The sequence below is a fragment of the Girardinichthys multiradiatus genome, chromosome 19, assembly GCF_021462225.1.
Source record: "Girardinichthys multiradiatus isolate DD_20200921_A chromosome 19, DD_fGirMul_XY1, whole genome shotgun sequence".
NCBI classification, from domain to species: domain Eukaryota; kingdom Metazoa; phylum Chordata; class Actinopteri; order Cyprinodontiformes; family Goodeidae; genus Girardinichthys; species Girardinichthys multiradiatus.
The window spans coordinates 38,494,985-38,509,847 of NC_061811.1; the positions used below are offsets into that span (position 1 = coordinate 38,494,985).

The 14,863-nt window shown below is 41.9% G+C and overlaps 1 protein-coding gene across 2 annotated transcripts in view; it reads right to left on the reverse strand.

Annotated features, from left to right (window-relative positions):
- The window catches only part of kiaa0586 (KIAA0586 ortholog), a 64,585-nt gene continuing 49,722 nt past the window's right edge, over positions 1 to 14,863 (reverse strand). For both annotated transcript variants that reach the window (XM_047345003.1, XM_047345002.1), the window contains exons 22-25: positions 13,139 to 13,191; positions 7,581 to 7,691; positions 6,800 to 6,944; positions 1 to 328 (exon numbers count right to left, since the gene is read on the reverse strand). In XM_047345003.1, coding sequence (XP_047200959.1) covers positions 165 to 328; positions 6,800 to 6,944; positions 7,581 to 7,691; positions 13,139 to 13,191 — 473 coding nt within the window. In that variant the 3' untranslated portion in view covers positions 1 to 164. The remainder of the gene's footprint in view (positions 329 to 6,799; positions 6,945 to 7,580; positions 7,692 to 13,138; positions 13,192 to 14,863) is intronic.

Consider the following 14,863-nt stretch of genomic DNA (forward strand, 5'->3'; position numbering starts at 1 on the left):
TGTATTAGAAGTAAAATTTGTCAATTTTAATCTGAATAAACATGTGGAGGACATTTTAAGGAACAGTCAAACAGTTAACCACTGAAATTTACAAAGTTCAAAGGTCGCCGGGAATACATCCAACTAACATGAAGTTAAAAAAACGGAATCATCAGAATCTTTGGTCAGAAGACATCATTGGTGGACGAGTCTGTGTCTGCATTCACTGACCCCCCGATCTCCTCGTTGTCCTCCTTGCTTCTGTCCTCCTGGGTTCTGAAGGTGGGCAGATAAACATCTGTCTTCCTGGCTCCACCCTGCGTATTCTGTTTGTCCCGTTGTCCAACGTCTGAGAAAAAAAAGCATCTTTACTGACTACAAACTGAGCACTTTCACTAAAGGTGGAGAGTTGTCAAGGTGGTAGCCCAAAAGCAATTATGTTAATTAATTGGTGGTGGTATTGTGATGGTTGGGGGTTGCTCTGCTGCTTCACAACCTGGACAACTTGGTGCAGTTGATGGAACCATTAATTCTGCTCTCTAGCAGAAAACTGAAGATGAATGCCTGGTCAGCAGTTTGTTACTTTAAGCCTAAGCTCACAAGGGTTCTGAATCAGAACCCATTAGCAAGTCCACCTCTGAATGGCTTAAAAGAAAAGATATTAAGGTTTTGAAGTGGTCTAGTTAAAGTATGGACTCAAATCTGGTTAACATGCTGTGATATGACTTGCAGCGGACTTCCCATGATGCCACTGGCTGTATAAATGCATCCCATTTCCAATGGTCCGATCTCTTCCACACCGGTGATCATCAGGATAGGGGAGGCACAGCACGCTAATGTCTCTTTGCTGGCAAACAGACATAACTCTTCAACTGGATCCGAGAGTGTCATACGATCATGTGTGTGTTTTTAAAGTTAAGACAAACTTTATTCAAAGGGTGATTTTAAACAAAGAAGATTGGCCATAACGTGTCGTCCGCGCTTATGCATTTTAACCCTTTTATTGATGGTATTTTAAAGGTGTGTGTTTGAATCTGGTGCTAAGCTATCAGCTTCTTTTGTTAGCTCAACGCTAACCGGTAAGAACATGTGCTTGCTGCCAAATAATATTTAACAGAAAGGTTGTTAGTTTTCAAGCTAGTAAATAATAGTCCCTAAACATCATTTTACTAAATTTGATAACTAAGTAAACACCATTAAGCCCCATTTCTCCAGAAAGATTTGGCTCTTTTCCAAAATATTCCCTTAAATATTTTACCATTTCCTTAATAATATTTCTTTAAATATTATTTTAATAAATAAAGGCAGCTAATGAGACACCGTTGAGAAATGGTCATCCAGAAGGTTGGTTTTATTCAGCAGATCATTCTTAAAACATTGCTTTATTAAAATCATATTTTATCTGATCTTGCATTGTGAGTGGTTGTCTAAACGTTTGCTGATTATTACCCAAGTTGGTTCGAAGACTAACTTAACTTCCAGATTCAAGATAATCCTTGGTTCTCAAACATAAACATTGCATGGTAATATTGCATCACTCTTTTTGGTCATGATTTTCAATCATCTTTAATCAACTTGTTTATATTGTACATAGCCCATTAGTCTTCCCTATTCTTTAATTCTGCTTGGTAGTTTGGTTGGATTATTTTAGCATAGTAAAGAGTTTGTTGATTGAAATATGTTTGACTATGAGTTGACTTATTTTTGTTAATAAATTCTTGTATTTTAAGAAATTGTGCGAATTCATTCCATATATGTGCAGAGTTTATGCTGTTCAATAATGTCAGAGCTCGTCTCACACCTTTCTATTTTGTCCTAATACCATCGCCTTACTGGGCTGGTATTCACAGGACAACCCTTGACGAAACCAAAATATTATTTGATAAAATATTAAATAATATTCTCAGATTCATAATCACAACACTGAGTTGTGGTCTTACTGGCGGACTCCACAAAAACATTTGTTACTCAAGAGAAGTCTCCAGACAACTTGTGTCAGAACGTGATCCGTCTTTGTTAGCACTGAAAAGCTCAGCTGCTCTCATCTGAAAAGATGAGAGCAGCAGTCCTGTTCCTTTTCTGGCTGGTGAGCAGTGGGAGAAGCAGCAGAGGTTCGGTTAAATCCTTCCAGCCAAAGGATGGAGAAGAGTTTACCTAGCGGTTTTTAACAAACCGCTGTATGGAATTATGATTCTGAAGGGCTAGCTGGGTGGGCTCTGTATTTGGGGACAGGGAATGCATGTTTTGAGTTGGAAGCAGTAGTGGGAACCTAGAAAATGAAGACAGGCCTTTCACAGGCTCCATGGCTGAATGAAAACTCTCTGAGTTGGGCTGTGAAAGGATACAGTGTGCAGACAGTGAAGGTCAAACTTCTAAAACACAGAGCTCAGTGTGCGCTGCACAGCACAGCCGCTGACAGAACCACACACATCTGCACAGATTCTTTAAAATCCGGGTGTCTTTTTACCTTTATTTCATATAGATACTAATATGGTTAGTATTTATTTCTGCATAACCTGTATGCAACAGATATGCAGGTTGCACAGAATGTTTCAAAAACTGCTTCACAACTAGCAGCTTGGAGTCCTCACAACATGAAGGGCCAACACGTGGATAAAATAACCTCTCTGAGAAAACACACACACACACACACACACACACACACACACACACACACACACACACACACACACACACACTCACACACACACACACACACACACACACACAGCTTTCTGACTACCTACAGAATAATGCTGGTAGAAAACGGCAGAAGTGCTAAGCTGGTAGGTGTGGGATCAGACATGCTTCCATGACAACCAGAAAGGCTAAAGATGCAGCTCAGACACAACAAAATTTATTTTTCAGACAGCTCTTCTTTCATTCTTATCTTCCTGCAGAAAACATGGATTTTTTTGGAGACCTATGCCGATGTGCAACATTTTCAGTGACTCCTAAAGAGTCACATCTGAAACAACTAAAAGCTTATTCTCCACATTTCTCCTACACAACAGTAAGCCTGTAATAGTGAGTAGCAATTAGTATTAGCTTGTAACCTTTAACTCATAACTGGACCAAACATTAAAGTATTCAGCTTCGGTTTCAGGCTACAAAGGCATCAGTTGTAGTGACACTTTTCTTAGGATTGTTCTTAGTCAAAGTGAAATAGAGGTGCGTAACTCTGACCACTCTCTCTGTAGTGCTGTCTTTATTACTTACTATACTTACTATGCAATAGGATGCTGAACTCTGGTACAGATGTTACAGGTCAGAACAAAATTCAGTTCTTAAAGAGAAACTCAGGGCTGCCATGTTATGGTTTTACTAAAGTTAAATAAGATTTAGCACAAGTAGGGCTGACTTGCAAGTTTCTCCTGCTCCATTGTTCCCTCACTCGTGAACAATACCCCAAGATACTTGAACTTCTCCACTCGAGGCAGGAACTCCCCTCCAACCTGAAGAGGACAAGCCACCCTTTCCCGGTCGAGAACCATGGCCTCGGACTTGGAGGAGCTGATCTTCATCCCAGCCGTTTCACACTCGGCTGCAAACCGCCCCAGTGCATGCTGTAGGTCTTGGCTAGAGGGGGCCAGCAGGACCACGTCATCTGTAAAAGAAGAGACGAAATCCACTGGTCCCCAAAACAGACCCCCTCCGGCCCTTGGCTGCGCCTAGAAATCATGTCCATAAAAGTTATGAACAGGACCGTTGACAAAGGGCAGTCCTGCCAGAGTCCAACATGCACCGGGAACAGGTCCGACTTAGTGCCGGCAATGCGGACCAAACTCCTGCTCCGCTTGTACAGAGACCGGATGGTCCCTAATAAAGGGCCCCCAACTCCATACTCCTGGAGCACACCCCACAGGGCATCACGAGGGACACAGTCGAATGCCTTCTCCAGGTCCACAAAACACATGTGGACCGCTTGGCCAAACTCCCATGAACCCTCGAGCACCCTGTAGAGGGTATAGAGCTGGTCCAGTGTTCTTTGGCTGGGACAAAAACCACACTGCTCCTCCTGAAGCCAAGGTTCGACTATCGGCCGGACTCTCCTCTCCAATACCCTGGCGTAGGCCTTACCAGGGAGGCTGAGGAGTGTGATACCCCTGTAGTTGGAACACACCTCTGGTCACCCTTCAGATGAAGGGGGACCACCACCCCAGTCTGCCAGTCCAGATAATAATGTATATATTATCATATATATAACACATACAGGGGTTGGACAATGAAACTGAAACCCCTGGTTTTAGACCACAATAATTTATTAGTATGGTGTAGGGCCTCCTTTTGCGGCCAATACAGCGTCAATTCGTCTTGGGAATGACATATACAAGTCCTGCACAGTGGTCAGAGGGATTTTAAGCCATTCTTCTTGCAGGATAGTGGCCAGGTCACTACGTGATACTGGTGGAGGAAAACGTTTCCTGATTCGCTCCTCCAAAACACCCCAAAGTGGCTCAATAATATTTAGATCTGGTGACTGTGCAGGCCATGGGAGATGTTCAACTTCACTTTCATGTTCATCAAACCAATCTTTCACCAGTCTTGCTGTGTGTATTGGTGCATTGTCATCCTGATACACGGCACCGCCTTCAGGATACAATGTTTGAACCATTGGATGCACATGGTCCTCAAGAATGGTTCGGTAGTCCTTGGCAGTGACCCCCCATCTAGCACAAGTATTGGGCCAAGGGAATGCCATGATATGGCAGCCCAAACCATCACTGATCCACCCCCATGCTTCACTCTGGGCATGCAACAGTCTGGGTGGAACGCTTCTTTGGGGTTTCTCCGCACCGTAACTCTCCCGGATGTGTGGAAAACAGTAAAGGTGGACTCATCAGAGAACAATACATGTTTCCCATTGTCCACAGCCCAAGATTTGCGCGCCTTGCACCGTTGAAACCGACGTTTGGCATTGGCATGAGTGACCAAAGGTTTGGCTATAGCATAGTATATTGACCCTGTGGAGCTTCCGACGGACAGTTCTGGTGGAAACAGGAGAGTTGAGGTGCACATTTAATTCTGCCGTGATTTGGGCAGCCCTGGTTTTATGTTTTTTGGATACAATCTGGGTTAGCACCCGAACATCCCTTTCAGACAGCTTCCTCTTGCGTCCACAGTTAATCCTGTTGGATGTGGTTCGTCCATCTTGGTGGTATGCTGACATTACCCTGGATACTGTGGCTCTTGATACATCACAAAGACTTGCTGTCTTGGTCACAGATGCGCCAGCAAGACGTGCACCAACAATTTGTCCTCTTTTGAACTCTGGTATGTCACCCATAATGTTGTGTGCATTTCAATATTTTGAGCAAAACTGTGCTCTTACCCTGCTAATTGAACCTTCACACTCGGCTCTTACTGGTGCAATGAGCAATCAATGAGGACTGGCTACCAGGCTGGTCCAATTTAGCCATGAAACCTCCCACACTAAAATGACAGGTGTTTCAGTTTCATTGTCCAACCCCTGTATAATAATAATAATAATAATAATAATAATAATAATAATATCTGTCTTTCAAAAAAATTTCACATATTTGCATCTCATCTGTTTTCTCCTCTCTGAAGTAGGCAGTGATTTAATTGCTGGTAAATTAGGTATTAACTTAGTTTACTCATTAAAAAAACATGGCAACAAAAGTGTTATCCCCTTTGGCTAAAATGCATTCAGTGAGATGCTTCTTATCTTCATTTACCATCTCTGACATCCGTTTGAGAACAGTTTGTCCCACTCCTCACTTTCAGCTGTGAGAAGTTTGAGGGGTTTCTTGTGTGTTCAGTTTGTTTCAGGTCCCCTCACAGCATCTCAATCCGTGTTGCAAGGTCCAGATCTGCTTCAGTTTTTATTTTTTTAAAGATGATCTCACATTTTTCTCAAGCTCCCACTGATACCCAGTAGAATTCATGGCAGATTCTATGATGGTGAGTTGGTCAGGTCCTGCTGCAGCAAAGCATTCCAAACCATGAAACTTCCACCTCCATGCTTCACAGGTGGTGTCACGTTTTTTTCCTGGAATGCTGTGTTTGGTTATGTCATACCTGTCCTCTGCTCTGGTGTCCAAATAATTTAATTTAAGACACCTGAGCCTACTGTAAGTCCCATGACATTTTAGGGCTTTTGGAGACTTCTTTTAACATCTTGCAGTCTGCTTTCATGGTGAACTTGCTAGGTCAGACAGACATGGGCATGTTGCCAGTTGTTCTGAATGTACTCCACTTGTAGACTATTTACCATACAGTGGACCAGCTAATTTCAGGTTCTTTAGGGACCTCCTGAAATCCTTTTCCAGACTCAGAAGCTGCTACAATCTACAAACCTGAAGGCTTCAGAGAGATCTTTGGATCACACCATGGTGTTCACTCTCACTTCAACAGTCAGAAGCATCAAACTACATGTCTGAGGTTTAAACAGAACAAACTTCCTTCTAAATGCAGAGTAATTATGTTCTCATCATGTTTACCCAACGTGACATAACGGTGTGCAATTTTGGCCATTTTAAGTGGGGGTGTCCTAATTTATTTCTCACCAGAAGATGTTTTTCTATTACATTTTATAGAAAAAATAAAATATATTTTCCTCAGTTTCAATTATTTACTCATTTTACTTTATTTTCTCAGTATTTTAAAAATTAATATTAAATATCCAAATGTTCATATATGTTAGTAAAATAATCACATTGCTGTTATGTCTCCTCATATTTTCACCTGTTATATGTTGGATGACAAAAACACATCTCATCTGCAGCTCTATGTATATCATGCATTTCATCTCAATTATTCCCTTAACAGCCCATACATACTATACAGACACTTGTACCTGCAGGCTGGCTGATCTGTCCACAGGCGGAGGTTTGGTCCCATTGACCTGGATTTGTGGTCTGGTTTTGAGGTTTTGTATGCCCATAGTCTCTCACTTCCCCCACGCTCACCTCGTCCTCCATCTCCTCCCTCCCCCAGGAGCCCTAAATTCACAGCGGGTCAAAGGTTAGAGTGTTTCTGTTTAACAGCCTTCACTTACTTCCTGGTCACAGCCATAAAATGCAGCATAATCACTAATTAATTAATTAATTTTTCTATTTTTAGTAGCTAGCAACAGATAAAAAAATGTAATATGGTTTGATTTTCTTTTTAGTTTTAGAATATCAAACAATACAAAATAAAATAAATAATTTCTGTCATCGTAGCAACATACAATATGCATTAGTACAATGAAATTTTTCGACTGGCCCATGTAATGTGTATAGAGAAATGCTGCATCAAAAACTACGTACCGAATAAAATAAATATTACATAATTGGTGCAGCCGTAAAACAGCAACAAATTGCACTTTATATATAGCACATGGCCCAATTCAAGGAACCGAGGCACTGATTAGAGTAACTGCACTGGTGTAAAAACTGTCTCTTAGTCTGTTGGTGTGTGAGAACCGAGGGCAGCAGCTCAGGTTATGCAGGGGTACCAAAGGACAAAGTTCAAGGTGTTGTAATAAATGTTTCATGACAATTTATTTAAGTTGAGCATCATACTTTATAGTCAGTCTACATCTCTTTGACCTTAGTTTTAAAGCCAATGTCACTAGAGGGAAGTAATCAACACACCTCAGGCTGTGGCCTCTGTCCTCCGTGAGTAGCTCCTAGCTCCATCTTGGTCAACAGGGTCAGCAGAAGGTTACGACCTCCAACGTGTTCCACAGCAGAGGAGTCAAAGGCCTGCAGGAGGGACATGGTGGGACAAAATATGCACAATCAAACTGGTTTTTAATTACTTTAATCTGAACAGCTTAAGAAAAGTAAATTATCTTAAATGAAACCAATCTTCCTAACTCTACAGAAGCACTCATAGATAGGTTTAAGTATGCTGTCCACATTTATTAGGGCTTTATTTGGAAGATATTTGAACTTTGGAAAAGGTCAGACCGTCTTGGTCTAGAACTGAAGCAACTTATCACCAGAACTTTGAACACACTATTCTATCTGGTTTACACATAAGCCCCTTTTCCACCGGAAGCCCGAGGATTTGTTTTACCCGGGTAATAGCATTCCTGGGGAATCTCATACGTTCTGTTTCCATTGCCACGGACCATTTGACGTACAGGGAAGTTGTGAAGAAGACTGCAATACCCCTTCATTCCAGCAGATGACATCCCTCCTTTACTCCGTTTAACAGTTAATAAATCATTTTTTGTGTCAACTCATAAATAACAGATGATGAGCAGCTTTAGAGTTATACAGTTTAATAATTCCTTTCATTATTCTTAATTTGCACTGGATGCATAAGCAGGAACAGTTTAAAGGGGTCATATCATGCATTTAAATCCCTCCTTTTCACACTTAAATCATTAGGATGTGGTCTATATAAAGTAGAGCTGCAATGCTTTGGTCTGAACTCCTTGTTATTGTAGCTCCACAGGCTCCTCTTTTACCTGTCCTGAGGTGCGTCTGAGAGCAACTTGTTTTGGTGCCATCTCTTTAAATGTTACGTAGGCACTTCACACCTCACCCCTCTTCAGGTCATAGAACGCTCCACTTTGACCCATTCGGCCATTTTTGTGGTTTGATAAGAATTATCTAGCTCTGCTGAAACAAGACAAAAATGGCAAAAACAATTCAAAATTGTTCATGTAATAATAATATTCCTAATGTGCCTGAAGCAGCACATGGCACTAAGCAGAAGGGACCATGCTACTGCTATCAGTAGAATGGTCAACAATGGTCAGGACGTCATATCAACACACAATAAATTTATGTCTAAAATAAAGTTTGTTGTCATTTTAGCATTTTTTATGCATACCGCCTTGTTGTGTTCGTTGCTTCAAGAGACAGAAGGAAGTGACCCCTTAATCAGCTGAAGTTGTTCAGCAAATCCATCTTGATACTGGTGGAGGTTGCTGAAGAACTCATCCTTGAAGTTGTGGAATAGGAATTTCCCCACTGATGTGGGAACATTTACATGAAAAATAAAATGTAACCATACACTTTGAAGAGGTTCTGATGCTGGGAGAGTGTAATGAATTGTGTGGGTTAAAACACCCAACAATCTACCTAACTTTAGCTTAGACTACAAAATCGCAGCGATAAATAAATATGGCGATTACGCAAAATTAATCAGCAGGAAGTCCGTGACCTTATTTAGCTGTTCTGCAGCAAATACTGTGACGTAACAGTTGAAAAAATGTAACAGATGATAGAGAAAACTGAACAGACTGAAAGATATGACCCAAACAGAATATGAAGATATCTGCAGCACCTGGAGAGACTAAATTTCAACTTTTCTGTTCTCTTACAGACTCCAAATACACAACAAAATGTATGTAAGGGCTATAAAATTGGATTTTGCATGATATGTCCCCTTCAAATTATTACTTTACATTTAATTCTTTACCAACCTGCATCTGGCCAGAATCGATCAGAGTTGCTGATTTACAACAGCATTATTCATTTACATTAACTACTAAACACTGTTTAACACACTTATTTTTCTTTGATTATCAGGTAAAATGATATCCAATAACTACAGAACCTGTTTGTAGTAAAAACAAAATTACTTATTATGATTAAAAAAACTCATAATCAGTTCAGAATTACAGGGAATTGATACCTTGACTGTCTAATCATAGGGAAATAGTTATTTTAAGTAGAAGATGCATAGAGAGTAGAGCAGATGATGGGAGGATCACTCAGCTTCTGCACCTAAACCTGGAACTATGGTCTCTCCTACTGCCAAGCTGTCCACATAAAACTATGAAAAATTTAAAATATTAAAGATTTCATACACCACTAAGTTAGGTATACATGAAAAGACAGTCTTAGGGAAATGTGTATGTTTTATGTACATGAAAAAGTTAAATTGCTCTGATCATCAGCACTGCATTAAAATATTTGTCTTACAAAGCTGAGGAGAAATAGTTTACACTTAATGTCTACAATAACTTAAAATGTCACAAATTTCTGGCGAACAATACATTTTATTTTCTAGTACTTACAGTTATTCACCTCATACCTACTAAACGCTTTATATTCACTTTTCAGTCGCCACAACAGATAACAGGTAGCGGGAAATCCCAGAGTGCCAGATAAGGCAGTGGATAGTGGGGAAGTTCCGGTCGAACTGTCCACTTAGCTTAGTTTAGTTTAGCTTAGCTTCGGGGCAGCCAGACCAGCTCGTAAGTGGCGCTCCGCTGCCCCGAAAAACCATTTCAAAGTAGGCTCATTCTGGATGAACTGACTGCACAGATTATGTTTTCATAGCCTACTTTCTTGCTTAAAAACATATTAAAACCACTTTTTGCGACAAATCAAAGTTATAAAAACAATTCATTTGTATAGTAACCTCTGCCATTACAGCAGCTGCTGGTTCCAAGCCTCGCTGTACATAACCCTGCCACTTTAACAAATCCTGGGTAAAGCTGAAAAGACCATGTCCAGAGTAGGACCATTTACCCGTGAAAGTAAAGCCCCAAGAAAGTGAAATTATCTGAGTAAATTTGTATCAAACGCGCCCTGGGCTTTCTACAGGTAATGGAAAAGGGGCTATAGAGTCTGAAACATTTTTTAAATGAGCCCCTAAATGTAGCACATCCAGAATTCCAAACATCTGTAGAATAGTACTGACCCACTGAAACACAACATATAGGTCTGCACAAGTAAAAACAGAGGCTCCTACAACACATATCTGGTGTGCTCAAACGTTTTGCATGACCTGTTAATAATAATAATAATAGTTAATAATAGCTACCAAGCCAGGAAAAAGTCAACAGCAACTATTCCAGACCACTGTGCTTTCAAAAAAACTGCTCATACTCGTACTCGTCGACTTCCGCTTTATCCAGGACTGGGTCACAGGGGCAGCAGACTCAGCAGAGACGCCCAGACGTTCCTCTCCCCAGACACCTCCTCCAGCTCCTCCGAGGGGAGCCCAAGGCGTTCCCAGGCCAGCCGAGAGACATAGTCCCTCCAGCGTGTCCTGGGCCGTACCCTGGGCCTCCTCCCGAGGAAGGCGTCCAGGAGGCATCCGGTATAGATGCCCGAGCCACCTCAACTGGCTCCTCTCGATGTGGAGGAGCAGCGGCTCTGCTCCTCACCCTATCTCTAAGGGAGTGCCCAGCCACCCTACGGAGGAAGCTCATTTCAGCCGCTTGTATCCGGGATCTCGTTCTTTCGGTCATGACCCAAAGTTCATGGCCATAGGTGAGGGTAGGAACGTAGACCGACCAGTAAATCAAGAGCTTCGCTTTTCGGCTAGGCTCTCTCTTCACCACAACGGGCCGGCACAGCACCCCCATTACTGCGGCAGCCGCAACGAGCTGTCTGTCGATCTCCCGCTCCATTCTTCCCTCACTCATGAACAAGACCCCAAGATACTTGAACTTCTCCACTCGAGGCAGGAACTCCGCTCCAACCTGAAGAGGACAAGCCACCCTTTTCCGGTCCGGTTCAAAAACACTGAATCAGGAAATTGTTTAGAACACATCTGAGTGAAAATGGTTGAGTTGAGAATCGATTCCACACTGTTATCTGGTTAAATCCACTACCAAATGAGTCCATTAGAAATATTATTCCCAAGCGGGAAACATCTCAGACAGCTGTTAGTCTTCTTAGAAGTGGACGTCGAAGCTAATTCAGAGCGTCGCAGCAAGGTCAGAGCATGAAGCTCAGAGAAATTACCATAAAACCCAGGAGATCCACGTCAGACTCTACAGGTTAAATGTTAAGGTTCATAACAGAACAGCTAGAAAAAACCAAACAAGTATAGCTTGTTTGGAAAAGTCTCAAAGACGTGTCTCTCTAAAAAGAATACAGCAGCATGACAAATGTTTGCAATGTTACATCTGAATGAACGCAAAGAACACTGTCCATTAGAGCTGTACTGTATAATATGTTGAATCACAATTGTTAACGCTGTATTAATGTGTGCTATATCACAATGGCTAAAAGACTGCTTGGTTAAAATGTTTAGTAGGATATAATTTTCAGGTGTCATGCATGTAAATAATCTTTTTGGCTGACCTTTAAGACCCTCTATGCCCACACTTTATGCAGATTTGCAGCGACTGAGATACTTAAGCCACAACAAATAGTGGATAAATTATGATACAGAAAAAAAGAAAATTGTATTGTAAAATATGTGTTAATCATTATCGATATCATCATAGGAACATTAAGCAGTAGTATGGCAATTACATACCTGCAGCCCTACTGTCCATCAGACAGATGAGACAATGTCAGAGATTTTTAATCATGCATAGCGTCATGTTTGGGGAAAACCAAACAGCGTATCAGCACAGATACTTCATAACAACTTCTTCATCACGGTGGTGGAAGGCTGGTGATTTGAGCCTGTTCTGCACCCATAGACACCTTGAGGACATTGACCCGACCATGAACTCCTCTGTATAAGTATTCTAAGGTCAAATGTGAGGCCAGCTGTCTGAAGATGGATCCAACTGAGCCATCAACAGAAATCTACAAAAGAATAGCTGAAAAAGGAAAGAATGGGAACATTGTGAGGGGACCTTAAGAAAGTTGTGCATAACTAGAGGTCTGCAGATCTCAATAAGCTGAAGCCACGTTGGAAAGGGGAGTGGGCCAAAATTTCTCCAATAGGGTAAGAGATTGATAAAGTCAGACAGAAAATGGCTGCAGAGAGTTACTGCTGCAAAAGGTGGTTCTACTAATGGCTGGATGGTGGGATGGACCCAGTTTTTTTTTCCCCCCAAGGTATTAGTGGCCTTTATTTTTGTTATTTTTTAGAAAGTAAATAGACAAAAAGCAGGGTAGAGAGAGGAGGAAACATGCAGTACAGGTCTCCAGGGTCAGGACTCGAACCTGGGACCTCTGAGTCAAGGACTGAAGCCTCCTTATACGTATCACACGCTCTACAGCTACGCCATGCCCCAGTTACATGGATCACATACACTGTTACTGTAAATGAATGCAGAAGTGCACCGGTGCGTTCAGACCGAACGCAATTTGAGCGTCAAAAAGGCATCCTTAATACATTTGCTAAATATAAAAAGCATTCCCTTTGTTGTCTTAGTGCTGATAGTGAAAACCCAGCAACTCATGGAGGACAGAGGTAAACGGAAGAAAATAAACATGTTGTTCAGTGAGAGTGCAGAGTAGGAAGGGATCCCACAGTCCTAGCATTGATTACTTACCATGTCTTCCACCTCTTGTAGAGAGCTGGAGAAGCTACACACACCCTCCTCTTCTGAAACATAAACAGACACATCACAATTACACCACTGAGGAAACACAACTCCAGTGTTAGATGAAGAACTCACTTCATCTAACAGTCCCCCATACTGGCTTTATGAAACACATTTAACATTTACTCTAGTTTATACACAAGTAATATTTGGTTAAATATCCCTCAGCAAGTTGCAGAGAGACTAAACACCTGCTGTAGCCTTCAACAAATGTTTGGCCTAAATCTGGCTGGATAGTTGACCCATTTGCAGATCAGAAGAGGCAGAGCTTAATAGCCAACCTTTAAACATAGCCCCATATACAGGTCCTTCTCAAAATATTAGCATATTGTGATAAAGTTCATTATTTTCCATAATGTAATGATGAAAATTTAACATTCATATATTTTAGATTCATTGCACACTAACTGAAATATTTCAGGTCTTTTATTGTCTTAATATGGATGATTTTGGCATACAGCTCATGAAAACCCAAAATTCCTATCTCACAAAATTAGCATATCATTAAAAGGGTCTCTAAACGAGCTATGAACCTAATCATCTGAATCAACGAGTTAACTCTAAACACCTGCAAAAGATTCCTGAGGCCTTTAAAACTCACAGCCTGGTTCATCACTCAAAACCCCAATCATGGGTAAGACTGCCGACTTGACTGCTGTCCAGAAGGCCACTATTGACACCCTCAAGCAAGAGGGTAAGACACAGAAAGAAATTTCTGAACGAATAGGCTGTTCCCAGAGTGCTGTATCAAGGCACCTCAGTGGGAAGTTTGTGGGAAGGAAAAAGTGTTGCAGAAAACGCTGCACAACGAGAAGAGGTGACCGGACCCTGAGGAAGATTGTGGAGAAGGGCCGATTCCAGACCTTGGGGGACCTGCGGAAGCAGTGGACTGAGTCTGGAGTAGAAACATCCAGAGCCACCGTGCACAGGCGTGTGCAGGAAATGGGCTACAGGTGCCGCATTCCCCAGGTCAAGCCACTTTTGAACCAGAAACAGCAGCAGAAGCGCCTGACCTGGGCTACAGAGAAGCAGCACTGGACTGTTGCTCAGTGGTCCAAAGTACTTTTTTCGGATGAAAGCAAATTCTGCATGTCATTCAGAAATCAAGGTGCCAGAGTCTGGAGGAAGACTGGGGAGAAGGAAATGCCAAATTGCCAGAAGTCCAGTGTCAAGTACCCACAGTCAGTGATGGTCTGGGGTGCTGTGTCATCTGCTGGTGTTGGTCCATTGTGTTTTATCAAGGGCAGGGTCAATGCAGCTAGCTATCAGGAGATTTTGGAGCACTTCATGCTTCCATCTGCTGAAAAGCTTTAAGGAGATGAAGATTTCATTTTTCAGCACGACCTGGCACCTGCTCACAGTGCCAAAACCACTGGTAAATGGTTTACTGATCATGGTAACACTGTGCTCAATTGGCCTGCCAACTTTCCTGACCTGAACCCCATAGAGAATCTGTGGGATATTGTGAAGAGAACATTGAGAGACTCAAGACCCAACACTCTGGATGAGCTAAAGGCCGCTATCGAAGCATCCTGGGCCTCCATAAGACCTCAGCAGTGCCACAGGCTGATTGCCTCCATGCCACGCCGCATTGAAGCAGTCATTTCTGCAAAAGGATTCCCGACCAAGTATTGAGTGCATAATTGTACATGATTATTTGAAGGTTGACGTTTT